Source organism: Muscardinus avellanarius, assembly GCF_963383645.1.
Source record: "Muscardinus avellanarius genome assembly, chromosome: 14".
NCBI classification, from domain to species: domain Eukaryota; kingdom Metazoa; phylum Chordata; class Mammalia; order Rodentia; family Gliridae; genus Muscardinus; species Muscardinus avellanarius.
In genome coordinates this window covers 87,444,032-87,469,179 of record NC_137800.1, presented here as the reverse complement: position 1 = coordinate 87,469,179, position 25,148 = coordinate 87,444,032, and the positions used below count along the sequence as shown (strand labels likewise).

Genomic DNA, 25,148 nt, shown 5'->3' with positions numbered 1-25,148 from the left:
TTGCGGGTCTGGGGATGGAACCCAGGGGCATTTAACCTCTGAGCTACACCCCCTGCTCTATTTCTTATTCTTTTTTTTTTTTTTTTTGGTGGTACTAGGGGTGGAACCCAGAGGCTTTCTAACTCCGGGCTATACTCCCAGATCTATTTTATATTTTGCTTGGAAACAGGGTCTCACTAAGTAGCCGAGGCTGGCTTCGAACCTGTGCCATCCTCCTGTCTCAGCCTCCCAAGCGCAGGGATTACAAGCGTGCGCCACCACGCCCGGCTATTCTTTATTTTGAAACAGGGTCTCACTGAGTTGCAAAGGGCCTCACTAAGTAGCTGAGGTTGTCCTTGAATCGCGATCCTCTGGTCTCAGCCTCCCGAAAGCTGGGATGACGAGCATGTGCCACCACACCCAGCTAAGTTTAAGCTTCTGATGTAGCTTTAGACTTATTTTGTGCACTTAGTTGTGTTGGCACAATCCTGTAATCCTGGTACTTGGGAGGCTGAGACAGGAGGATCCCGGTAGGTGTCCAACCTCAGCTACTTAGTGAGACCCTCTGCAACTCAGACATCCTGTTTTGAAATAAATTTAAAAATAGGGTTGGGGTGTAGCTTGGAGGTTGAATGTCCCTGGGTTCCATTCCTAGTACTGCAAAAAAAAAAAAAAAAGGTATTGTTCTATTTCCAGCTTAAGGGAGCAAAATTTAGCTTTGGCCCCGCCTCTACTGGCATATCCCCTAAATGACCACACATCTCGCAACTTCTTTTCCAATTCCCATTTATTTTTGGCTTGTGGGGCAATGTCATCTTTTCAATATGAAAAAAAGCAGCAAGTTCAACACAAAATAGAAATCTGAAGTGTAGGATAGGTCAAAATCAAGAGTAGAAAAGAAAACGCAATCGCCAAAAGAGACATCACCAAAGGGACAGAGAGGGCCTCTCCCTGCCCCTCCTTTGCAGTGTGACCTAAGGGCTTCGGTGGCGGCGCTCGCCTCCAAGTCAGGGATGCTGCTCCATTTTGGGAGGAGGGGTGGGGAGGGCATTTCTGAAGGCTCAGGGACCACGGCTGGCCCTGCCCCTGTTGATTCCCTTCCATCAGAGGAAGGAAGGACTGTACCTGTGACTGGGGGCAGGCAGGGAAAGGGTCCTACCTGACAAAGTAGGAAGGGGGACTAGGGCAGCCCCCTGGCAAAGGCAGATAATACTGTTAACTTCACTCCCGAAGCTGGAGCGTGGAACTGACTTGAAAAGCCTGGGTTCCCCTCTTCCAAGCTGTCCTAGAATGGAAAAAACCCCGCCCCACCCTCCTGTGACTTCTCCGTCTTCTGGTGTGTACTACTTGGGTGTAGGACGGTAGCCACTGTCTGGATCTGCAGCACCTGACTGGCTCTAAATGGGAGCGGGATGAGGCCTAGCTTCTGGGAGAATCATCTTGAAAACAGAAGGCAGTATTAACCGGACAGGTAAGAGAAGGGCCTACAAGGTAACCCAGAAGGGCAGAAATCTAGGTTTGCCAGAGTGGAAAGAGGACACAGTCAACAAAGAAATATTTATTGAGGGCATACTATGTGCCAGGCACCATTCTACACTCCCCCAAGAGGAAAAACAAAAATGAAGACAGAGGCAGCAAACAGGAATTCATAAGGAGAGAAGGGGCAGCCGACCAAGGCCGAGGGAACGGAGAAGGCAGACGCGGTGGGGCTGTGCCTTAGGCCTCCTCTTCAGCTTCCTCACCGAAATCCTCCTCCTCTTCTGCGGTGGCGTCCTGGTACTGCTGGTACTCGGACACCAGGTCGTTCATGTTGCTCTCGGCCTCGGTGAACTCCATCTCGTCCATGCCCTCGCCCGTGTACCAGTGCAGGAAGGCCTTGCGCCGGAACATGGCGGTGAACTGCTCCGAGATGCGCTTGAACAGCTCCTGGATGGCCGTGCTGTTGCCGATGAAGGTGACGGCCATCTTGAGGCCGCGGGGCGGGATGTCGCACACGGCCGTCTTCACGTTGTTGGGGATCCACTCCACGAAGTAGCTGCTGTTCTTGTTCTGCACGTTCAGCATCTGCTCGTCCACCTCCTTCATGGACATCCGTCCGCGGAAGACGGCGGCCACGGTGAGGTAGCGGCCGTGGCGGGGGTCGCAGGCGGCCATCATGTTCTTGGCATCGAAGACCTGCTGGGTGAGTTCGGGCACGGTCAGGGCCCGATACTGCTGGCTTCCACGGCTGGTAAGAGGGGCAAAGCCGGGCATGAAGAAGTGCAGACGCGGGAAGGGCACCATGTTGACAGCCAGCTTGCGGAGGTCGGCGTTGAGCTGGCCAGGGAAGCGCAGGCAGGTGGTGACCCCGCTCATGGTGGCCGAGACCAGGTGGTTGAGGTCCCCGTAGGTAGGCGTGGTCAGCTTGAGGGTGCGGAAGCAGATGTCATACAGGGCCTCGTTGTCGATGCAGTAGGTCTCATCGGTGTTTTCTACCAACTGATGGACGGACAGGGTGGCGTTGTAGGGCTCCACCACGGTGTCGGACACCTTGGGCGAGGGCACTACGCTGAAGGTGTTCATGATGCGGTCAGGATACTCTTCACGGATCTTGCTGATGAGCAGGGTGCCCATGCCCGAGCCCGTGCCGCCACCCAGCGAGTGGGTCAGCTGGAAGCCCTGCAGGCAGTCACAGCTCTCGGCCTCCTTCCGCACCACGTCCAGGACCGAGTCCACCAGCTCGGCCCCCTCCGTGTAGTGGCCCTTGGCCCAGTTGTTCCCCGCCCCAGACTGACCTAAAATGGGATAGGGGAAATCTTGTCAAGAAATGGAAGGTGTGTGTGTCTCCCTTTCATTTTTAGAAGAATCCCCTGGGATGCCCTTCCTTCCTCTTCCACCCATGACTCAACTCATGGCCATAATCCACCAGTCACCGCTCTACCCTCCATCACAGATTCCCATATAAGCTCTCCAGCGTAACAGTCATCTCCTGGTTTTTGTCCCTCCATTATAACCAAATAAGCTGAATATGACAGTACCAACTACCCACAGAACTCACCAAAAACAAAGTTATCTGGTCTGAAGATCTGGCCAAAAGGACCGGAGCGGACAGAATCCATGGTACCAGGTTCTAGATCCACCAAGATGGCACGAGGAACATATTTGCCACCTACAGGGAGTCAAGGACACAAGTGAGAGCCGGCAGGGGGAAGGTTCAGTGGTTGGGAGTTGGAAGACAGCCTTGGACCCAAACTTGTTGTTCCAGAACTTGCCACTAGGTGGCAGCAGAGCTAGTCTTTGGCTACCCGATGGTGGAAGTCTTGAGAGAAAAGATGGGCGGGGCGTGGTTGGGCGCCCAGGGGACCCCAGTATTAGAAGGCTGAAACAGGAGGGTCATAGGCTTAAAAAAAAGAAAGAAGAGAAAAAGAGGGGACTCAGAAGCAGAATGCCCCTGGGTTCAATCCCAACTTCCAAAAAGAAATCGGAGGCCCATCCAAAGAGGATAACAGGAGCCCAAGAATAGAAAGAGCAGGCGCTACAGTAAGTGCACTGGTGCAATTCCAGCTACTAAGCAACCTGCAAAAGCCCCATCTCAAAAGAACGGCAAGAAGCCCTGGAGAAGGGGAGAGGAACCGGCTTCCGCGCGCGCTCACCTGTGGCTTCATTGTAGTACACGGAGATGCGATCCAGCTGCAGGTCGCTGTCCCCGTGGTAAGTGCCGGTGGGGTCGATGCCGTGTTCATCACTGATCACTTCCCAGAACTGCCAAGCAAGAGCAACGAGCCCTCAACAGCAAGTCCCCACCAACTAAGCCCGCTCCAGTTTGAATTCCGGATTAGAGGCGTCCACGGGCCAGGCATCCCTTATCTGCCTGCCACACCCTTGAACTGCTCCGACCTGCGCTTTCATCGCCTGGGGCAAGGGAGGCCGTACAGCCGGAGGGCCCGGCCTTTGCAAGTATCAGGCCCAAAGGCCCGAGGGTGGCCAGCCTTGAATGGACGCCCATCCCCGCTCCCCACGCTGGGCACCGCCCCTCCACGCGGCGCACAAAGGACAGGGGTCCGGGAGAGTGCTGACTGCCGCAGCCGACCACCCCCTCCGCCCACGTGACCACAGCGCACGCGCAGGCCACGACAAAGGCTCCGCACGGGGGCGGGGCCAAGGCACACGGCGGGGGCGGGGCCGAGCGCGGGGCGGGGCCGCCGCAGCCCGCGCGCCCTCGCCGGCTGCCCGGCCGCATTGTCCCCGCGCCTGGGCCCCGCCCTGCTGCACATCCTCTGCCCCTCCCCCGCCACACTGTAACCGCGCGCAAAAAAAAAAAAAAAAAAAAAATCCCCCCCAGGGCTTCGGAATTTTATTCTTTGGTCAGTTTTTTTTCCCTCCCCCTCCATTTGCTTTATTCTTTCTCTCCGTTTTAGTCCCAAAGGGCTTACAGAAAAGGACACACACACCCCAGTTTCTTTCTCCCTATCTATGGACGCCCTAAAAAGGACTCTTAGGGGCAATGAAAAAACTAAACCCCTACATATTACCTTTCCCTCGACCGAAAAAAAAAAAAAAGAACAAAGAAAACGCCCCTCGGGATCGCCGGGGTCCCTGATTCTTTGTGACGCGTAGGCGCAGTGCAGCCCACCCTGGCGCATCGCGCCCCATCTTTGCACGGGAGCTGCCCGCCCGGCCGCGCCCCTTCCCCCTCCGGCTCGCTCCGGCGGGGCGCACATGGGGGAAACCTCGCCTCGCTTTGTCTCCGGCCGTTTCCGCGTCTCCCTCCTCCCAGGCCCGCGGACCGTTACGAGAACCCCTTTAAATACGATCCTCGGTCTTCCCGGCCCCTAAACCCGAAAGGTCCTTTTAGCAGCTCTACCAAAACGCGCCTGCCAAGAAAAAGTATCTGCCTATTTTTCAATATAAAATGCTAGCTACAAATGTATCAAAATGTTAAAAAAATAAAACTTTGGGGACAAAGCTTGATTAAGGATAGAAAATGCAAATACCCCATAACCATTCTTCATAATCGGGATTTTCCTTCTAAGAGACTCACTTAAAAAAAAAAAACGGGGGGGGGGTGGAAGAGACTTAAAATTCTTACCTTGGCACCGATCTGGTTGCCACACTGACCGGCTTGGATGTGCACGATTTCCCTCATGGTTAAAATTGATTTTAAGACCTTTTTTGCTCGCCTCAAAGGTGTGTACGGGGCAGAAAATGTGTGATTCTCTCTCTGCGCTGGTCGCGGGCTGAAGGGATGGAACGAGCCCCGGAGGCTGGAGCGCGAGGTGCGAGCGCGGCGGCAGGGAGGTTCTGAGAGGCAGAGGAGCGGGGCGGCGCGCGAGGAGGCGGGCGGGGGCGGGCGCGCTGCAGGCCACGCCCCTGCGCCGCGCTGATTGGCCCGGCCGAGCCTGTACCTGGAGGCCATTGGTCACTGCGCCTCAACCGGCGCGGGCCTCCCTGGGAGTCGTAGTTCTCTATTGTCCACGCTGCAAAATGAAGTTGCGAATGGGTGGGTACTAGGTATTTTGCTTTTTGTGGTTTTATTTTATTTATTTATTTATTTATTTACTTATTGCTGAAAAATGACCTTCCACGAGATTCCTTTCTTTTATGTCCAGAGGTGTTTGTGTGTGTATTTGTGTGGACGAGAGTTTTCCGGAGACAGGAATTGGGGAGGAGTGGGGTGCCAAGAGTTGGAGGTTGGAGTAGGCACGCCCTTTGAAAGCTCCCCACTGCGGTATCTCTAGGAAAGACTGGATTGCTTAGCTCAGCGAAAACTGGGAGAATCGTGGCATTCTCCTCTGCTACATAATTATCTGGTCCTTTGGTGACCCACAGCGTGAACTTCAGTGAACCCCTTCTCCCCCAGGTACCTCAGGGAGAAGGGAGAGATTGCTTGCCCCTGTTTCCTTGGGAGTTTTGAGTGATAGTGTTTAGAAAGAAACAAAATTGCAGCAAGGACTTTCAGAATGGAGATGTTGTCTGGAGGGTATGTCCAATGAATAAATTGATAGTTTAGAGAAACCGAAATCTGGGGTTTAATGGAGCCAGAAATCTCTGTCCACCACTTAAGGGATCTGAGTGTTAGAAAAGCATTTCCACCTTGATCATCTTGTCAAAAGGGAACTGCAGAGTAAGATGACTAATAGAATGTCTGTCTTTCCAATCGACCTCTCTTAAGACACTTTGATGGTGAGTGGTTTTTCAATTTGCTGATTAAAGAGCCCCCGGATTTAAAAACAAGGGAAGGGGGGAAATAGAATGGGCTCCAGTCCCAACCCATCTGCTTCTCTTCCCAGGGAATTGCTCATTTGATAGATACTATATATCCTCTAAAGCAAGAATGAGTGATACAAAATTATCCAAGAAGTAGCTCTCTGGCCTCCACGATCTTGCGGGGATTTTTTTTGTTTGTTTGTTACACTCTGTTCTTTTACTTTTTATTCTTTCTTTTTTGGAGTGGTACTGAGGATTGAACTCCTTGGGCATTCTACCTCTGAGCTACACCCCCAGCCTTTTAAATTTTTCCTTATTTTGAAACAGGGTCTTGCTACCGTCTGAGGTTGTCCTCAAACCTGTGAACTTCCTGTCTCAGCCTCCCCAGAACTGGGATTACAGGTGTGCCTGGCATCTGGAAGGTTGGGTGTTTTTTTTTTTTTTTTTGAGAAGTATATAAACAATCGTCTGATAATTAATGTAATAGCGATGTGCTATCAAGTCGTTAATTCACATTTGGTCAATACATACACCAACACATTTCTACTTTGCTTTCCATACAAAGGAACATCGAGTGTGTAAGGCCCCTCTACTCATTAAGAACAGCATGTTTAGGGCATGCTCACAATGGAAGCAGTTATGTTAATGGAAGAGCTCAAAATTTAGAACGACAAAACTTGATTCAATTTGTCTCTTAATTTTAGGAACCTAGGCAAATCATTTAGCTTCGCAGGGCTTCAGTGTTTCCTTTGTAAAATCTACTTCAGCCCATTTGCTATGGACATAATTTGAGATGAAGAATGGGAAAGATCCTGCTAAATTACACACTTGTCAAATTCTATTTTCTTCATTTTATCTCATGAGATAATATATTATCTTTCTTCCCTCGTCCTTGAAAGGTGAGGACAGACTTTAAGATGTTAGCAAAACAGTTTTCTTTGCTCGCCTACGAAGGTTTCCTTTAGGATCTTTTCCATTTAGAAAAATAATCCCAAAATGTCCGTCAGGAATAACAATTCCCATGAAGAAGGGACAAAACTTCCACTAAACAAGCCAAATCCAAAGGAAATGAAATTCCACTGCAAGAAGTCTTCACGCGCCACGCCTACGGGCTGTTCTCCAAACTGCAGCCTCCAGCCACGACTGCAACCCGCTCTCATTTCTCCTGAGTCAGCGGACACCATGTCTGGGAGGTTTGAGGAAGGACGCTCTGGCCGCACGGGGCGAGTCTATGGTACAGCCCTTCTATCCGCGGTCAGCCGCTGGCGCCAGACTCTCTGGTCGCGGTTTGGAAATCTGCGCGGGAAGTGGGCGGTGGGCGGAGCCGCGGTAGTGGGTGGGCCCTTAGGGCTGCCCAATCGCGGTGCGCTATTCTGTGGGAGTTGGGCGGCCTCTGATTCGCGGCTCTCTCTTTGGGTCTCATTCTCCCGCGAATAGCCTCCAGTTTGAGCTGTAAAGGGGCGGGATGTGGGGGCGGGGCTCCGAGCGTGCCTGCGCTCCGGAGCTTCGTCAATCCTCGCTCAGCAGCCTGTGAAAGACAGCGACAGGAGCCAATCACAGAGTCGGTTCCCTTCCGGACGCGCGCTCGCGCCACCCAAGTCGCGGCCGTTACTGGTGGCGCGCGCGCGCGGGGACTCAAAGTAGGTGAGTTCTGGGGGCCTCGCCCACGGCTCTCCGGGTACCATCTTGATTCCTCCCGAGAGCGGGAGGGGCGTGCCTCGGGTGCGACTGGGCGGAGGTAACTGGAAATTTGCTTCTAAGATTGTAAAAAAGCCCTTCTCCCCTGGCGCCCGGACCTCGATGTAGTTTTGAGGACGCGGGGAGACGCCGGCCGTGGGGCGACCCTGGGGTGCAGGGATCGAAGATGGGGCCGCCTCGGAGTGCGGCCGAGGGCCGTGGGCGGCCGAGGGTCGGCGCGCCCCGAGGACGGAGTTAGAGTTGACGTGGGGCGTGTCCTACTTTTCCCCGTCTACGGTGTCTTTGTAGGGTGACAGCTTTCTAGGTAAACCCCACCCTTGCTATTTTGAATTCCTACCTTTTTCGTTTGTGGTACGGTTCGTGACGTAAGCGCCTCGCGGGCAGGATCATTTGATGTTGGGTCCAGGGTGAATCCGAGTTATCTCGACGGTACCACGTGCGCCCAAACACCTGGGAATGAGTATGATGGACCCGAGGGAGGAGACACTTCCACTGGTACAGCCCCGGAAACAGAAAGTTTTGCTAAGGAGTTTAGATCTCATTTTATACTCTAGGCAAAAGAAGCCATTAGGTAATATTAGGAAGAGAGGGTATCTGAGCGACCTTGGGCAAATTCCCTAAACCCACCTACGTTACTGTTTATCTTGAAAGAATGGAGACTAATATACGTTCTTTACAGAGTTCTTAGAAGATTAGATGAACCCGTTGGTATAAAGTAGTTAGAATAATACCTGGCGCACAGTATCCTCCTTATGTATCAGCTGTCACAGTTCTTGACACTTTGGCCTGATTACACTGACGTGGTCCAGTAAACTTAAGAACCATGGGCTTTGCAGCCAGAAGCGCATTTATTCCCCTCTCCATGTATCTGCTGTGTGTCCTAAGCAACTTATTCCATGTTTTAGCACTAGCCTGGCACAACACAAATGCCCAGCACCTGCTTGGCAGGAGATTGCAAAATAGTGTTTTTCAGACTGTTGCGACCCAGTAGTAGATAAATCCATTAGTCACCTGGACTTGGTGGCACATGCCTATAATCTTAGTTACTCAGGAGGCAGGAGGATTGAAAGTTCCAGGCCAACCTGGGCAATTAATTGGGATCCTGTCTCCAAATAAAAAGGGCTGGCAATGTGGCTGGGTTTCAGAGGACTCCTGGGTTCAACCCCCAGTACTGCCGTACATGGCATTCTTTTTTTTTTTTTTTTTTTTTTTTTGCGGGTCTGGGGATGGGCCCAGGGGAGCTACACCCCCAGGCCTATTTTTAGTCTTTTTTTTTTTTTTTTTTTTTTTTTTTTTTGCGGGTCTGGGGATGGAACCCAGGGGCATTCAACCTCCGAGCTACACCCCCTGCCCTATTTTTTATTCTTTATTTTGAAACAGGGTCTCACTGAGTTGCAGAGGGCCTCACTAAGTAGCTGAGGCTGTCCGCGAACCACGATCCTCCGGTCTCAGCCTCCCTAACGCTGGGATTACACCACACCCGGACATTTATTCTTTATTTTGGAACAGGGTCTCAATGAGTTGTAAAGAACCTCACCGAGTAGCTGAGGTTGACCACGAACCACAATCCTCCTCTCTCAGCTTCCCAAATGCTGGGATTACAAGCGTGTGCCACCATGCCCGGCTCTTATTTTTATTTTGAAACAGAGTCTCGCTAGGTTGATGAATCTCACTACTTGCTGAGGCTATCCTTGAACCTGCAATCCTCCTGTCTCAGCCTCCCAAGTAGTGGGATTACAGTTGTGCATCACCATGCCCAGCTCAAAAATACTTTTTTATTTATTTATTTATTTTTGGTGGTACTGGGGATGGAACCCTTCTACCTCTGGGTTATACTCCCAGACCTATTTTTATATTTCTTTGGAACCAGAGTCTCTTAAACCAGAGAGGCTGGCTTCGAACCTGCGCGACCCCCCTGTCTCCGCCTCCCAAGCGCGGGGATTATAAGCGTGCCCACCACGCCCGTCTTAAAAATATTTTTAAATGCTTCAAAAGTATAACAGGATGATTTATGGAAATCTCCCTAATTATCCGGGTGTGCCCCCAATTGTTCCCTTTGCTGTGTGTGCAAACCAGTGATGGGACAATGATGATTTCCTTTTCAGACCATGGAAGACACCCAGGCTGTTGACTGGGATGTCGAGGAGGAGGAGGAGGACACGGAGCGATCCAGTGCTTCCTTGGAATGTAGCTGGGAGCCTGTAGGGCGACTGCGTGTCTTCAGTGGTGCACATGGACCAGAAAAAGGTCAGGAGATGTTGGGTGTTCGAGTATAGGTCTTCTTCCTTCCTCTCTCTCTCCTTCCCTTCCCTTTCTTCCCCAGGGATTGAAGCCAGAGGTGTTCTACCTTCAAGCTGTACTCCCATTCCCTTTTATCTTTTAATCTGAAACAAGGTCTTGCTAAATTTTTTGAGGGTCTCACTAACTTGCTGAGGCTGACTTTGAATCTGTGATCCTCCTGTCTCAGCCTCCCAAGAACTAGAATTACAGACGTGTGCCACTGCACCCTGTTGGTCTTTTATTTTTTCTTGGGAGATAGTTGGAAGTCATTAAGAAACTTATAGAAGCAGGGCATGGTCGTGCATACCTGTAATCCCAATACTTAGGAGGCTGAGACAGGAGGACCAAGGAGGACTAAAGGTTCGAGGACGGCCTCGGCAAGTAGTGATACTCTCATCAACCTAGTGAGATCCTGTTTCAAAATAAAAAATAAAAATAGGGCTGGGGGTGAAGCTTGGAGATAGAATAGCCCTAGGTTCAATGACCAGTACCACACCCGCCCCCCCCAAAAAAAAAAGAAAGAAAGAAAGAAACAACTTATATATATTTCAAGGAGAGCTGAAATTTGGTTTTTGGCTCAGAGAAGGGGCCAACTAAGTTGCTCGTTCCAGGTGATCGCCCTGTACTCACTAGGGTTGACTTGATTTTCGTAGGAAAAGATGAAAAGAAGTTAAAATCCAGAGATGTGGGTGGTTATGGTTGTGCAATAGTGTGATAGTGTGTCCTTAATGCCCGTGAACTACACTTTTTTTTTTTTTTTTTTTTTTTGCGGGTCTGGCAGTGGAACCCAGGGGCATCCTACCTCTGAGCTACACCCCCTGCCCTATTTTTTATTCTTTATTTTGAAACCTGGTCTCACTGAGTTGCAGAGGGTCTGACTAAGTAGCTGAGGCTGTCCGCGAACCGCGATCCTCCGGTCTCAGCCTCACTAATTCTGGGATTACAAGCGTGTGCCACCACGCCCGGCTGTAAACTGCACACTTTAAAACACTGGAATGGAGCCAGGTGTGGTGGTACTACACAATTGTAATCCCAGTATTTGGGAGGCTGAGTCAGGCCGATCACAGGTTTCCAGGCAGCCTCAGCAACTTTGGACCTCAGCAACTTGGCAAGGCCCTGTTTCCAAATAAAAAGTAAAATAGGATTGAGGGTATAGCCTGGAGGTAGGAGACCCCTGGGTTCCATCCCACATACCACACACACAAAAAAACACTAATGCAGCCGGGTGTGGTGGCGCACGCTTCCAATCCCTGCGCTTGGGAGGCTGAGACAGGAGGATCGTCCAGGTTCGAAGCCAGCCTCGGCTACTTAGTGAGGCTCTTAGCAACTTAGTCAGAGCTTTTTTCCAAATAAAGTGTAAAATAGGTCTGGGAGTATAGCCTGGAGGTAGAAAGCCCCTGGGTTCCACCCCCAGTACCACCAAAAAAAAAAAAAAAGACTAATGTATTACATATATTCTTCAGTGTCCATATGTTCTAGAGCTTTCTATCATTCTAATGCTTGGGGGACTTTAAGTAGAAGGGTACCTAACCAGTAGATTTCCCAGTGACAGGCCAGGACTCTGGCCCTGGAACCTGCCTCCCTCTCTGATTCTTAGATTTCCCACTGTTCCTTGGGAAGAACGTGGTAGGCCGGCTGCCTGAGTGCTCTGTGGCCCTGCCCTTTCCGTCCATCTCCAAACAACATGCAGTGATTGACATCCCGGCGTGGAACAAGGCGCCCATCCTCCAGGATTGTGGGAGCCTCAATGGGACTCAGATCCTGAGGCCTCCCAAGGTGCTGAGCCCTGGGATGCGCCATCGTCTCAGGGACCAGGAGCTGGTCCTCTTTGCTGACTTGCCCTGCCAGTACCATCGCCTGCACGTGTCCCTGCCCTTTGTCTCCCGGGGCCCTCTCACTGTAGAGGAGACCCCCAGGGTACAGGGAGGAACGCAGCCGTCCAGGCCTCCACTGGCTGAGGACTCAGAGGAGGAAATAGGTAAGTTAGTGTATCAGGAGGGTGGGTAAGGAGACGGGAGAATGAGCGTAAAATTGTCAACTTACTCCGTTCTGTCCCTGCCAGACTTTATTTCAGAAAGGTGTATGGTGAGAGAATCAAGGTCCATATCCTCCCCTTTGTCAACAATAGTACCAGAAAGGTGAGTACCAAAGGGCCAGTATCTGAGTCTGTAAAGGAGGGAGAATGGGCTGGAGGATCGATCCCTAAGAGAATACGGGCTCATCCACGCAGCTCGGTTTCTATGGCCTGTCTCTGATGTCCTGGGTGGGCGACTCATTGCTAGAGATGGAAAAACAAATGCCCTGCCCTCCCGGAGCTCACAGTGAGTGGAGTGGCCCTCCCAGGACGCAGACACTCTGCCTCTTTCTTTTCCCTTCCAGTGATGAGGAGGGCCCAGGTGGCTCTGGACGGTCTTTTCCCTTCAGCCTGGACAGCGACACAGATGAGGAAGATGGTCAGCAGCCAGCAGCCGGAGGTGTCTCCTGGGCTGCCAAGAAGCCTGCGCCTGCAGGGCCAGAGCTGCCGGCGGCCAGGGGAGCTACAGCTGGAGTCCGGCGAGTGACGGCCCAGCCTGCGCTGGAAAGTTCCAAGGGCAAGGGCAGTAAGAGGGATGCCAGGAACGGGGTGGTTCTGGGGGACAGCGACACAGATGTGGATGAGGAGAGCAGTCCTTCTGGAAGGGCAGCTGAGGTCCTCCTGGGGAGGGCCCGGCCTCCCGGCTTCATGGACAGTGACACCGACTCCGAGGAAGGGATCCCTGCGACCCCAGCGGTGGTTCCGATGAAGAGGCACGTCTTCCGTGGCGGTGGTACACGGCGTGCTGAAGCACCTGGCTCGACGGGTCAGCAGGACGGCTCAGCTGGTAGTGAGACGGACGTGGAGGAGGAGGAGGTCCCCCTGCAGAGAAGACAAACCTCCATGGTGATGGAGAGCACTGCAGATACAGATGACAAGGAGGATGTGTCGGCCGCACTCGCTCTGGCACATCTGAGAGAGGGTGGCGCTGTCTCCTGGAACAGAGATGCAGGGATGGAAGAGGACAGAGCCCAGCCTGCGCTCCCACTGGAGGAAAGTCCAGCCACCCCAGGGAGAGACAGTGACACCGACCTGGAGGAGGAGGAGGAGGAGGGGCTGCCAGCAGGAGAGAGGGAGGCTGTCCCCAATGGTCATGCAGACAAGGATGGGGCCCTTGTTACAGTGCGTTCAGAGGACAGTGATGCAGATGAGGAAGCAGGTAGGAGCTCGCCTGGGATCTGCCTGGAGAGAGGCCGAGCCCCCTCCACAGCGGCCATCAGCCTGCACGCGCAAGAGGTCCCACCAGGGCCAGCTGTGAGACATCGGGAGAAGCCCGTGGAGGGAGCGGATCAAGCAGGTGCAAAGCCACCGGGACTGTGTCTCGGGGAAGCCCAGCCTCCCAGGGAAGATGGCGAAACAGATATGGAGGAGGGTGCAGCCTCAGCGGCGGCAGACTTAAAAGAGAGGCAGCAGCGCACTCTCAGCATGAGGACCCAAGGTGGAGCCCTGGGGGCACAAGTGGAGCCGGTGGGGGTGCACACAGGCACTCCAGGGGAACCCAGCCATGCTCACAGAGAGGGAGCCCCGACCGCACCAGGAAGGGAGAGACAGCCTCCTGTGGGCAAGACCAAGGACCTCGACAGCCATGATGGTATGTGCCTTCTTCCTTCTTGGCCCTTCAGATACACAATGGAGTCGGGCACAGTGATGCATACTTGCAATCCCCAGTATTTGGGAGGCTGAGACAGGAGGATCGCAGGTTCGCCGACAGCCTCAGCTACTTAGCGAGGCCTTTTGCAACTCAGGGAGACTGTTTCAAAAATAAAAAAGATTAAAAAAATAGGGCTGAGGCTGTAGCTCAGAGGTACAATGCCCCTGGGTTCCATCTCCAGTACCGCAAAAAAAAATTTAAAAATAAATAAATAAAATGGAACTGGGATGTAGCTTAAAGATAAAAAGCCTCTGGGTTTGATCCCCAGTACCATAAAATAAAATAGAACTTGGGATGTAGCTTAGAGGTAGAACACCTCTGTTCAGTCCCCAAAACCACTAAAATAAGGTGGAGGGGGGCTGGGAGTATAGCTTGGCGAGAGAATGCCCTTAGTTCAGTCTATCCCCAGTACAAAAACAACCAGAAAATGGTTATGAGGGTTAGAATAGTAAAGTAAAGCGTTTTAGGGTCAGATAGGATTTTCTTACCCATCCTTTACACCTCACCAGATTCTGAAGATCTGGACCTTCAAGCTACCCAGTGCTTCCTCCAGAGGGACAGTCAGAGCCTGGGAGGTAAGGACGGGCGGCCGCAGGGCTGGAGAGCAGACTGCTGGCCTTGGAGGGGTGTGAGGGCCGGCGGGGCCGGGCAGGACCGGCAGCCCGGGCTCTGGGAGGAGCCGCGCTGAGCCCCGCTTTGCTTGTGCAGCAGCCCAGACCTTGGAGGACGAGCCCACCCAGGCCTTCCTGTTCGCTCCTCCCCAAGAGTCTGGCAGCTCTCAGACCCCAGGTATAAGAAACTCTTTCCTCCTCTGTCTCCCTAACTTGTGTTCTTTCTTGCTTTCTCCCTCTACGTATTTCTTTCGTCTTCTTTAGCTATTTTGCTGGTATTTCTCCATCTCATCAGAAAAGAAAAAAAATGCCATATTAAATCCGACCCAGACTAACGGGTCTAGATCATTGTTTAAGAGGCCACTGAAGGAGCTTTCCTGTGAGGGTGTGGGAGTGGTCTTTTTGTAGGATAATCAACATAACTACCACCCTGTTCCCAGCTTTCCTTTAATAAATAAGCGCTTTAGAATTGTCATGTAGAGCTTGTTTTCATCCTCTGTCATCCTGTCCCCCCTATCTACCTCTGTCTATCTCTGACTGTGTCTCCTCGTTTCCAGGTACCCTCGATGAGTCATGGGAAGTCTTGGCTACACAGCCATTTTGTCCAAGAGAGGCTAAGGCCTCTGAACCCCAGCCCATTGCCACCCACCTTGAGGCCCATGGATGTCGCCCATCTCTGTCTAGTGCAGCACCACTGGACCAGCATCCAGAGAGCGCAGAGCCACTGGGGACTCGAGACAGACAGATGCAGACTGTGGAGAAAGACATGGGTACACCAAAAGAAACAGAGAGGGGGAACGCTGAGCGAGGGCCACTGGAGAGGGCCGCCAGGGAAGGGCCACCGGAAGGAGGGGGGCACGACGGGACGCAGGAGGCAGAGGCAGCCAGGGGCTTAAGGGACAGAGAGCAGAAACAGTTGCTAGCCAGAGCCACTCGGGGACAAGGGGCAGGCAAGAACAGTGCGAGTCCTGAAGGGGATAGCGTAGAAATGGAGACATCCCAGGAAACGCAAGAGGAAGAAGTAGAGGAGCAGACCCACGCAGGAGAAGCATTTGAGATAGTGGTAGAGAAAGCAGCCGCGGAGAGAGAGAGGGAGCTAGCGGGGGCAGGAGTGACCCCCGGGGGAGAGGAGATGGAGGGAGGGGGCCAGGCCCGGAGCGGGCAGGCCTCCAGCCCAACATCGGAGCCCGGAGTGGGGGCTGGGGGCCCGTCAAGTGGAGGAAGGGGAGCCCCGCTGAGCCCCAAGAGTCAGCAGAGAGGTAAGTAAGGGCAGAGAGAACCCGAGGTGCTATGCAGCCCCATGATAAGGATTCCTGAGCAACACCCTGCCTGGGACTCAGCCGCCCTGTGTTTGCTCTCTAGGCCTCGTGCATCATCGCAAGAGGACACCTGAGCCCGCCCAGGTGAGAGCCGCTTCCCACCGCCGTCCCGCGTCCCTTCCCTGGCCTCGCCATGGTGGTTCCTTCCCCCTCAGTGTTTTCCTCCCTCCTCACTACTCCGTGGTCAGCCTCTGTCCCTTTGCCCTCCGCACCCATTGCTGCATAGCTGTTTCCCAAGTGGTTTCTCCTACCCGCCTCCAAAATGAAGTCCCTTCTTCGGGTTTCCTCCCTCTTTGCCCCAGCCATTCTCTTCGTAACCACCACCCATGTGTACAGAACCCGGTACAGGTGTTTTGGGGAGCAGTCCTTGGGAAAGAGCTCCGCTGCTCCCTTAGGAGCTCCCGGTCTAATAGAAGAGACATTCACCGACGGTGAGGGCCAGCTGGGAGTGTGGCGCACACCTGCAATCCTGGGACTCGGGAGGCTGAGACAGGAGAATCGCCAGGAGAGCCTCGGCAGCTTAGCGGGACCCTCTGCAGCTTACTGAGACTCAATTTCAAAATTTAAAAACAGAGGCAAGGTGTGGTAGCATACACCTGTAATCCCAGTAGTTGGGAGGCTGAGACAGAAAATCCTAGATTCACAGCTAGCCTCAGCAACTTATATCAAGGCCTTCTACAATTTAGACCCTGTTTCCAGATTTAAAAATAAAATGGGGCAGGCATGGTGGCACACGCTTGGAATCCCAGTACTTGGGAGACTTGGGAGGATTGCAAGTTTGCAGCCAGCCTCAGCTACTTAGTGAGACCCTGTTTCAAAATAAAAAGGGCTGGGGGTGTAGCTCTGAGGTAGAATGCCCCTGGGTTCCATCCTCAGCGCCACAAAAAAATAAAAAGAGAGGTGCCAGCGAACATACTTTGACCATCGGGCAGGGTCAGGAGCACTGTCCAGCTTCCGTCTTTCTCTCCATCTCTTCCTAACTTCTGGCTTCTGTTTCTCCTCAGGGTGGTCCAGAATCTTCAGATGCTTTCCCGCCTCCTGCTGTGCCCCAAGCCTCAGCCCTCCCCCCAGACCTCCTTATCTCTCAGAACCAAGAACACCCTGCGCCTCAGCCCCTCCCTCAGCCCCCTTCTGAGCCGCCCAGGCCCCCAGAGCTGGAGGCTTCCCACCCACAGCCCAGTGCCAGGCCCCGCTCCTCTAGGAAGACCCCCTCCCCACTCTCCTCTGCTGCCTCTGAGCCTCACCCCGCTCCCACAGGCCAGCCCACTGCCCCCGAGCCCACGCCGCAGGCCCCTCGGGGAAAGACACGTAGGTCCTCTGTCAAAACTGCTGAACTCCAGCCTTCTGCTCCCACAGACCAGCCTGTTACTCCTAAGCCTGCACCTCGGGCCACTCGGGGCAGGACACGTGGGTCTTCTGCTAGTAACCCCAAACCGGTTGTTCCCATAGCTGCCGAGCTCCAGCCTGTCACCCCCAAACCCACATCTCGGTCCACTCAAAGCAGGATGCATGGGTCCCCGGCCGAGGCCCCTGATCCAGTTGTCCCCACAGGCCCTGAGTCCCAGCCTTCCACCTCCACAGTACAGCCTGGTATCCCCAAGCCCAGGGCCACTCGGGGCAACATAAATAGGTCCTCGACCAGGAGCCCTGAAGCCCAGCCTTGCACCTCCGCAGACCAGCCTGGCACCCCCAAGCCCAGGGCTACTCGGGGCAGCACAAACAGGTCCTCGGCCAGGAACCCTGAAGCCCAGCCTTGCACCTCTGCAGACCAGCCTGGCGCCCCCAAGCCTACATCTCGGGCCACTCGGGGCAGGACAAATAGGTCCTCTGCCAAGAACACTGAGCCAGTCATCCCCACGGCCCCTGCGCCCCAGCCTTCTCTCTCCACTGTCCAGCCTGTCACCCCCAAGCCCACATCTCACATCACTCGGGGAAGGACAAGTAGGTCCTCCGTTGACGTCCCTGAACCAACTTCTCCAACAAATCTTGAACTCCAGCCTTCCGCTCCCACAGAACAGCCCATCACACCCACATCTGCAGACACTCAAGACAGGACACGTGGGTCCTCTGCCAAGACCACTCAACCAGTTGTCCCCCCAGCCCCTGGACCCCAGCCTCCCCCCTCCACAGACCAGCCCGTCACCCCTAAGCCCAGGGCCGCTCGCGGCCGTAAGCGTAGGTCCTCGGCCAGGACCCCTGAACCCCAGCCTTCCACCTCCACAGATGAGACTGTCACGCCCCAGCCCAGGGCCACTCGGAGCAACACAAATGGGTCCCAGGCCAGGACCCCGGAGCCAAGTGTTCCCCCAGCCCCTGGACCCCAGCCTCCCCCTTCCACAGGCCAGCCCGTCGCCCCCAATCCCGCACCTCAGGTCATTTGGGGAGAGACAAAGAAGTTCTCTGCCGAGACCCCTGAACCAGCTGAGCCCCCAGCCCGTGAACCCCCGCCCTCCACCTCCACAGACCGTCCTGTCACCCCTAAGCCCACTCGGCTCACTCGGGGCAGGACGCGCAGGCCCTCCATGGAGACGCCCGAACCGCCCGTCACCAGTCTCCAGCCTCCTGCCTCCGCAGACCAGCCGGCTCCCCTTGAGCCCGGTCCTCAAGCCAGTGGCGGCAGGAGGCAGAGGGCTGCTGCGAAGCCTGGCGCCCTCACAGCTCCCCCTGAACCTGAATCCCGACCCACGAGGAACCAAAGAACGGGGGCGCTGAGAGCGGCTGAGTCCCTGGGGACCATTCCCGAGCCTTCCTGTCCCCAACCTCCTGAGACACCCACTCGTGCTCCCCAGAAGGTGGAGACTGAAGGTAGAGCTGGGTTCACCCCAGAGCCCCAGCCTAAGACCTCTCAAAGCCGCAAGAGGCCTTCTGCTACCGTGGAGTCAACCCCACCTCAAAAACGGCTCCAAAGAGGGGACAGCTCCCAGAAGGTAGTGCTCCCCAAGGAAGAAGATGCGGCGGAGAGGCCCGCCAAGGAAGAGGTGAGGAGCGGCCAGCTCTGAGGCTCCCGCCAGGACTGGGCGTGATGGCGCCGCCTGTGATCCCAGCGGCTCCGGAGGCTGAGGCAGGAGGATCTGAGTTTGAGGCCACCTTGGGCATCTCAGCAAGACCCTGCCTCAAAAAGGAGCTGGGCGTGGTGACGCGCACTTGTAATCCCAGCATTTGGGAGGCTGAGACCCGAGGGTTGTGGTCATGCACAGCCTCAGCTACTTAGCGAGGCCCTTTGCAATTCAGTGAGACCCTGCTTCAAAAATAAAAAGATTAAAAAATAGGGCAGGGGTGGAGCTCAGAGGTACAAAGCCCCTGGGTTCCATCCCCAGTACCACACACAAAAAAAAATTTTTTTAATAAGTTCTGGGGGTATATCAGAGATAGATTCCCCCTGGGTTCAATCTCTACTTTAGTGAGACCCTGTTTCAAAATAAAGAATAAAAAATAGGGTTAGGGGTTTAGCTCAGAGGTAGAATAGCCCTGGGTTCCATCCCCAGTACCGCAAAAAAAAAAAAAGAAAAGAAAGGGCTGGGGTTATTGCTCAGTAGTAGAGTTTCCCGGGTTCAATCCCAGTTCTGTGGGTGTGCAGGCGCGCGCGCACACACACACACACCTCCCATCAAGGTATTTCTCTATCCCAGGATGCAGTGGTTCCAGGACCAAGCAAGAGAAAAAGAGACCAAGAAGAGGAAGAGCCCAAAGGAACACCCAACCGCAGTCTCCGACGGACCAAACCTAACCAGGAACCGGCACCCCCCAGAGTAGGAGGGAAGGGCCTGGGACCTCAAGGGAGGACGGGAGGAAACCTGGGACTCGAGATGGGCCGTGCTGGCATGGAGTGCTGGGGCCACCTCACACCAGCCTCTCCCACACAGGTGCTCTTCACGGGGGTCTTGGATGCTCGAGGCGAGCGGGCGGTGCTGGCTCTGGGGGGGACCCTGGCCAGCTCAGTGGCAGAGGCCTCCCACCTGGTCACTGATCGAATCCGCCGGACAGTCAAGTTCTTGTGTGCCTTGGGGAGGGGGATCCCCATCCTCTCCCTGGACTGGCTGCATCAGGTACGAGGCCAAGAGCTGATGAGCGGCCAGTAACGGGTGACAGAGGAAGACGGCTCATATATTCTGTAGGGGGGGCAGGGAGACAGGCATGATTCATTCAAAAAATATTTGAATGAAATATTCAAATATTTCATTTGAATGTGTGGAGGCACATGCCTATAATCCCAGAAACTCTGAAGGCTGAGGCAAGAGGATTGCAAAATAAAGGCCAGCCTGGTCAATTTAGTGAGACCCTGGCTCAAAATAAGATTAAAAGGGAGCCAGGTGTAGTGGCACCTGCCTATAACCCCAGTACTTGAGATTGATTCAGGAGGATCTCAGATTTGAGGCCTGCCTCAGCAACTTAGACCCTGTTTTAAAAATAAAAAGGGCTCAGAGGTAGAATGCCTCCTGGACTCAATCCCTAGTAAGTAAGTAAATAGATATAAGGCTGAAGCCGGGTGTGGTGACACATGTTTGTATTCCCAGTACTTGGGAGGCTGAGACAGGAGGATCACGGGTTCATCGCCATCTTCTGCTACTTAGGCCCTCTGCAACTTAGTGAGACGCTGTTTCAAAATAAAGAATAAAAAAATAGAAATAGGGCTGGGGTGTAGTTTGGAAGTAGAATGCCCTCATATAAAAAAAAAAAAAAAAAAAAAGAGCTGGGATGTAGGTAGTGATACAGTGCCCCTGGGTTTGATCCCAATCCTAGGAGGTACTTTGTGGTGCGCAGGAGCTCCGGGTCAGGGGCGGGCTGAGCCCTGGTGCTGACGGTTGCCTCCCTCAGTCCCGCAGGGCTGGCTGCTTCCTACCCCCAGATCAATACCTGGTGACTGATCCCGAACAGGAGATGAACTTTGGCTTCAACCTTCGGGACTCCCTGAACCGGGCGCGGGAGCGACGGCTGCTGGAGGTGAGAGGCCACCTCTGCCCCTGCTCCGGCCCCTTCCCCAGCTTTGGCGGTGGCGCACGGCCTGCCAGCTCACACGGCCTCTGTCCCCTCTTCTCTCCCCTAGGGCTACGAGGTATATGTGACTCCCGGAGTCCAGCCACCGCCACCGCAGATGGGCGAGATCATCTGCTGCTGCGGAGGCACGGTCCTGTCCAGCATGCCCCGCTCCTACAAGGTGTGCCTGGCGTTCTGGGTCTGGTTGGGGGGCAGCCAAAGATGTGGCAGGAATGGAGAGAAATAAAGGCCCAAGCTGGGCATGGTAGCCCGTACTGTAGTCCCAGCACTTGGGAAGCTGAGGCAGGAGGGTCTCAGGCCCTCCAGAACATGGCGAGACCCTGCTTATTTTTTTTTTTAATTCTTTATTTTGAAACAGGGTCTAGCCGGGCGTGGTGGCACACGCTTGTAATCCCAGCATTTGGGAGGCTGAGACCTGGAGGATCGCGGTTCGCGGACAGCCTCAGCTACTTAGTGAGGCCCTCTGCAACTCAGTGAGACCCGGTTTCAAAATAAAGAATAAAAAATAGGGCAGGGGGTGTAGCTCGGAGGTCGAATGCCCCTGGGTTCCATCCCCAGACCCGCAAAAAAAAAAAAAAGAAAAGAAAACAGGGTCTAAGTTGAGGTCCTCACTAAGTAGCTGAGGCTGGCTGTGAACCTGCAATCCTCCTGGTGAGACCCTGTTCCTATCACTCATACCCAGAGGTGTAATTTAGATTACATTTATTAGCTGGGCATGCATTTATTACATCTATCCCATTTTTCCATTTTTCCCCCTTTTATTTTGAGATGAGGTGTGACTGTTGTTGCCCACACTAAGACTCAAACTCCTGGGCTCTAATGATTCTCCTGCGCCAGCCTCCTGACTAGCTGGCTCGGCAGCCACAGGCCACCGGGTCCAGCTTTGCTGAAGTTTTGTTTTTGTGTTTGCTGTGGTACTGGGGATTGAACCCGGAGGCATTCACCTCTGAGCTATCCCCCGAACCCTTTTAATTTTTTGTTTTGAAACAGGATCTCACTAGTTAGCCGAGAGTCTCACTACTTGCTGAGGCAGCCCTCAAACCTACGATCCCCTTGTCTCAGTCTCCCAAGTAATGGTATTAAAGGGATGTGCCACCATGCCCAGCTTCCCAGTGTGTGCGTGTGTGTGTGTGTGTGTGTGTGTGTGTGTGTGTGTTGCTAGGGATTGAACCCAGGGGAATTCTACCTACATACTACACCTCCAGCCTATATATATATATACACATATATTTTTTTTTTCTCAGAAACTCGATTTATTTTTTTTTAATTGGTGCATTGTAGTCATATATCAATCACATTGGAGTACAAGACTTGAGAGGATATACAAGCACACATCATCCAATTAGCCCTCCTCTAGCCCCCATCCCATTCCCTCCCCCTCCCTCCATCGCACGCTTCTTTGGTGATTTACTTTGATACATTTGTTTATGTACCTCCTGCGTTTTAAAGAGGCTCTGTCCTCCAGTATTACATACCCTCTGATTGGTCACATTAGTTGCTTCACTATAGGGCCCTTTCTATAGCTCAACCTCTTCCTGTTGCCCTTTTCCGCCCAGTTATTGCTGATTAAGAGAAGCATCTGATTTATATTTTCCACATATATATTATATATGTATGTGCGTATATATTTTGTAGTCCTAGGGATGGAACCCGGGGCAATCTACCTCCAAGCTATACCCCCAGCTGTATTTTTTATTCTTTATTTTGAAACAGGGTCTCGCTAAGTTACAAAGGGCTTCACTAAGTAGCCGAGACAATCCACCAACCAACCAACCAACCAGGATTCTGCAGGCTCAGCCTCCCAAATACTGGAATTACAAGCATGCGCCACCACGCCAAGCTCTTTATTTTTTGTTTGGAAACAGGTTCTTGCTAAATTTCTGAGAGCCTTCTCTAAGTTGCTGAGGCTGGCTTTGAACCTGCAATTCTGTCTCAACCTCCCAAGTACTGGAATTATAGGCATGCGCCACCATGACCCACCTATCTCTTAAAAACAAAACAGCTAGTATGTGCAAAGATCTGGGTTCAACCTCCAGCATTGACATTCCTAGCAACCCATGCATTGCTGTATTTGTGGAATTCCCTGTCTTAGTGTGGTGCCCCCCCCCCCGTCTTTTTTATGCTATTAACTTCGTGCAGAAACTAGGCCAGTCATCCTTTAGAATATTCTCCAGTCTGGAGTTTTCTGTTGTTTTCTTGTATCATTTATTCCTCCATCATCTGTCATATAAATTGTAGATAATTTAAAAAAAAACTTGGATAGCTGGGCATAGTAGTACACACCTGTAATCCCAGTGCTTAGGAGGTTTGAAGCCAGTGTTAGCAACTCATCAGGACCCTGTTTCAAAATAAAAAGCAAGATAGGGCTGGGGGTGTTGGAAGCATCCTGGAGGGTGCAGTGTGCCTCGCGTGGCTTCCTATCAGGAGGTAGTCCCAGAGAGACGCTGACCCTGATTCGTGGGTCCTTCATCTATTTCTAGGATTCTTTTTGACTCCGACCCTGACTTTTCTTTTTTTTGTGTCTGTGGGGAGGTGGTACTGGGGAGATTGAGCGCAAGGGCATTCTACCTTTGAGCTACGCCCCCAGCCCTATTGTTTTTATTTATTTATTTATTTTTTATTATGGAACAGAGCCTCATTAAGTTGCTGAGGGTGGCCACGAACCTGTGATCCTCCTGTCTCAGCCTCCTAAGGAAGGGGATTACAATCATGTGCTGCTTGCTCACCCCAACTCTTGTTCTCACCTTCTTCCCCAGCCGCAGAGAGTTGTGATCACGTGCCCCCAGGACTTCTCTCGCTGCTCTGTTCCATCTCGGGTTGGGCTGCCCCTCCTCTCTCCTGAGTTCCTGCTGACCGGCGTGCTGAAGCAGGAAGCCAAGCCTGAGGCCTTTATCCTCTCCACCTGAACACTCCAGGACTCTTTTCCCTTTCAGGCATATGGGAAAAAGAAAAAGGAAAAAAATGGGGCTTTAGACTTGTCATAGAACATGGGTGGAACCCGAAGGTTTATGGGAAACACAAGGATAGGGACATTTGGAGCCACAGATTGTCCAAAATGGCCATTCCCAGGCTAGGGATGTAACTCAGTGGCAGAGCGCTTGCCCAGCATGCCCCCATCCCTGCCAGATTTGCTAAACCCCTGCTCAGCTGCTGTAAGTGGACACCCATCTGCGGCCAGACTGAGCTAGCCACTGTGTGGCGTACACAGTGGCCTGCCTCCTGTTTGGAAGCCCTCTCTCTTCCCCCTCTTACTGGGATTCTTATTTATCCTGAAGAATTAGCGACAGCGACATGGGCGTGAGGAGCTTGGAAGGATGCTAGCAGTGAGTGGATGCGAAGGTGGAGCTATGGAATGCCGAGAATGGCTCCTCTCCCACCACGTCCTTACAAGCCTCCTTTAGCTTTTCCTTTGAGAGACTCGGCACTTTTCTGGCCCCGTTTTGCAATATTTATAAAATTAGAGCTTTGGTCTGACCTCTGTGATAAATATTCATTCTGTGCCTTATAATGCGGTTCAGATTTTTTTTTTAATGTCTGGTCTTGAGATACAAACCTAAAAAAAGAAAACTTGTGAACTTGTATTTAATTTATTGTTATATTCTAGTTAGGGTAAATTATGCGATATTTCTTACAAATTTTGAAAGTTCATTCATTACAAAGGTGTGGAGAAATTAGAATCCTTACATATTGCTGGTGGTAATATAAAATACCTTTGCCTTGTCGGGTGTGGTGGCGCACGCTTATAATCCCAGCAGTTGGGAGGCTGAGACAGGAGGATCGCGCAGGTTCGAAGCCAGCCTCAGCTACTTAGTGAGGCTCTCAGCAACTTAGTGAGACCCTGTTTCCACATAAAGTATAAAATAGGTCTGGGAGTATAGCCCGGAGGTAGAAGGCCCCTGGGTTCCATCCCCAGTACCACCAAAAAAATAAAATGCCTTGGCCTTTATTGAAAAGTTTAATAGTTCTTTGAAAAGTTAAACATAGATCCAGGCATGGTGGTTCACACCTGTAATCCCAGTGCTTGGGAGGCTGAGACAGGAGGAGGACCCTAGGTTCAAGGCCGGATTCAGCAACTTTGCAAGCCCTGTATCAAACAAACAAACAGAAAAAATGAGGTCTTTGGGGTATAACTTAGAGGTAGAACTTCTCTGCGTTTGATCTCCACCACCCTCCCCCCCAAAATTAAACAGAATTACTGTATGACCCAACAATTCTCCCAGAGGAACTGAAAACAGGTTAAAAAACACATATGAACGTGTACATCAGAACTTATGTTCATCAGGAATGAACAAATATGATATATTCATACAGCGGATTACTTTTATTTGACCATAAAAAAGGATGAAGTGAGACAT

At 52.6% G+C, this 25,148-nt stretch overlaps 2 protein-coding genes across 5 annotated transcripts; one reads left to right on the top strand and one right to left on the bottom strand.

Annotated features, from left to right (window-relative positions):
• Window positions 1–1,695: 1,695 nt before the first annotated feature.
• TUBB (tubulin beta class I) lies at window positions 1,696–5,104 on the bottom strand (the record flags this gene model as incomplete). 4 transcript variants are annotated; one of them, XM_080710099.1, is made up of 5 exons in its annotated part: window positions 1,696–2,055; window positions 2,662–2,753; window positions 3,017–3,127; window positions 3,612–3,720; window positions 5,048–5,104. In XM_080710099.1, 5 exons carry the CDS (start codon window positions 5,102–5,104, stop codon window positions 1,696–1,698), a joined length of 729 nt encoding a protein of 242 aa, XP_080566225.1. The 4 variants fall into 4 exon arrangements, with proteins under 4 accessions (XP_080566225.1, XP_080566222.1, XP_080566223.1 ...); XM_080710096.1 differs by having other exon boundaries at window positions 1,696–2,753; XM_080710097.1 differs by having other exon boundaries at window positions 1,696–2,753; window positions 3,678–3,720.
• A 4,867-nt stretch (window positions 5,105–9,971) lies between these two features.
• Window positions 9,972–23,699, top strand: MDC1 (mediator of DNA damage checkpoint 1; the record flags this gene model as incomplete). Its single annotated transcript, XM_080710360.1, has 14 exons — window positions 9,972–10,110; window positions 11,741–12,121; window positions 12,206–12,281; window positions 12,523–13,238; window positions 13,341–13,808; window positions 14,378–14,443; window positions 15,037–15,738; window positions 15,842–15,882; window positions 16,803–18,776; window positions 19,428–19,547; window positions 19,662–19,844; window positions 20,614–20,739; window positions 20,843–20,953; window positions 23,550–23,699. 14 exons carry the CDS (start codon window positions 9,972–9,974, stop codon window positions 23,697–23,699), a joined length of 5,253 nt encoding a protein of 1,750 aa, XP_080566486.1.
• Window positions 23,700–25,148: the final 1,449 nt, after the last annotated feature.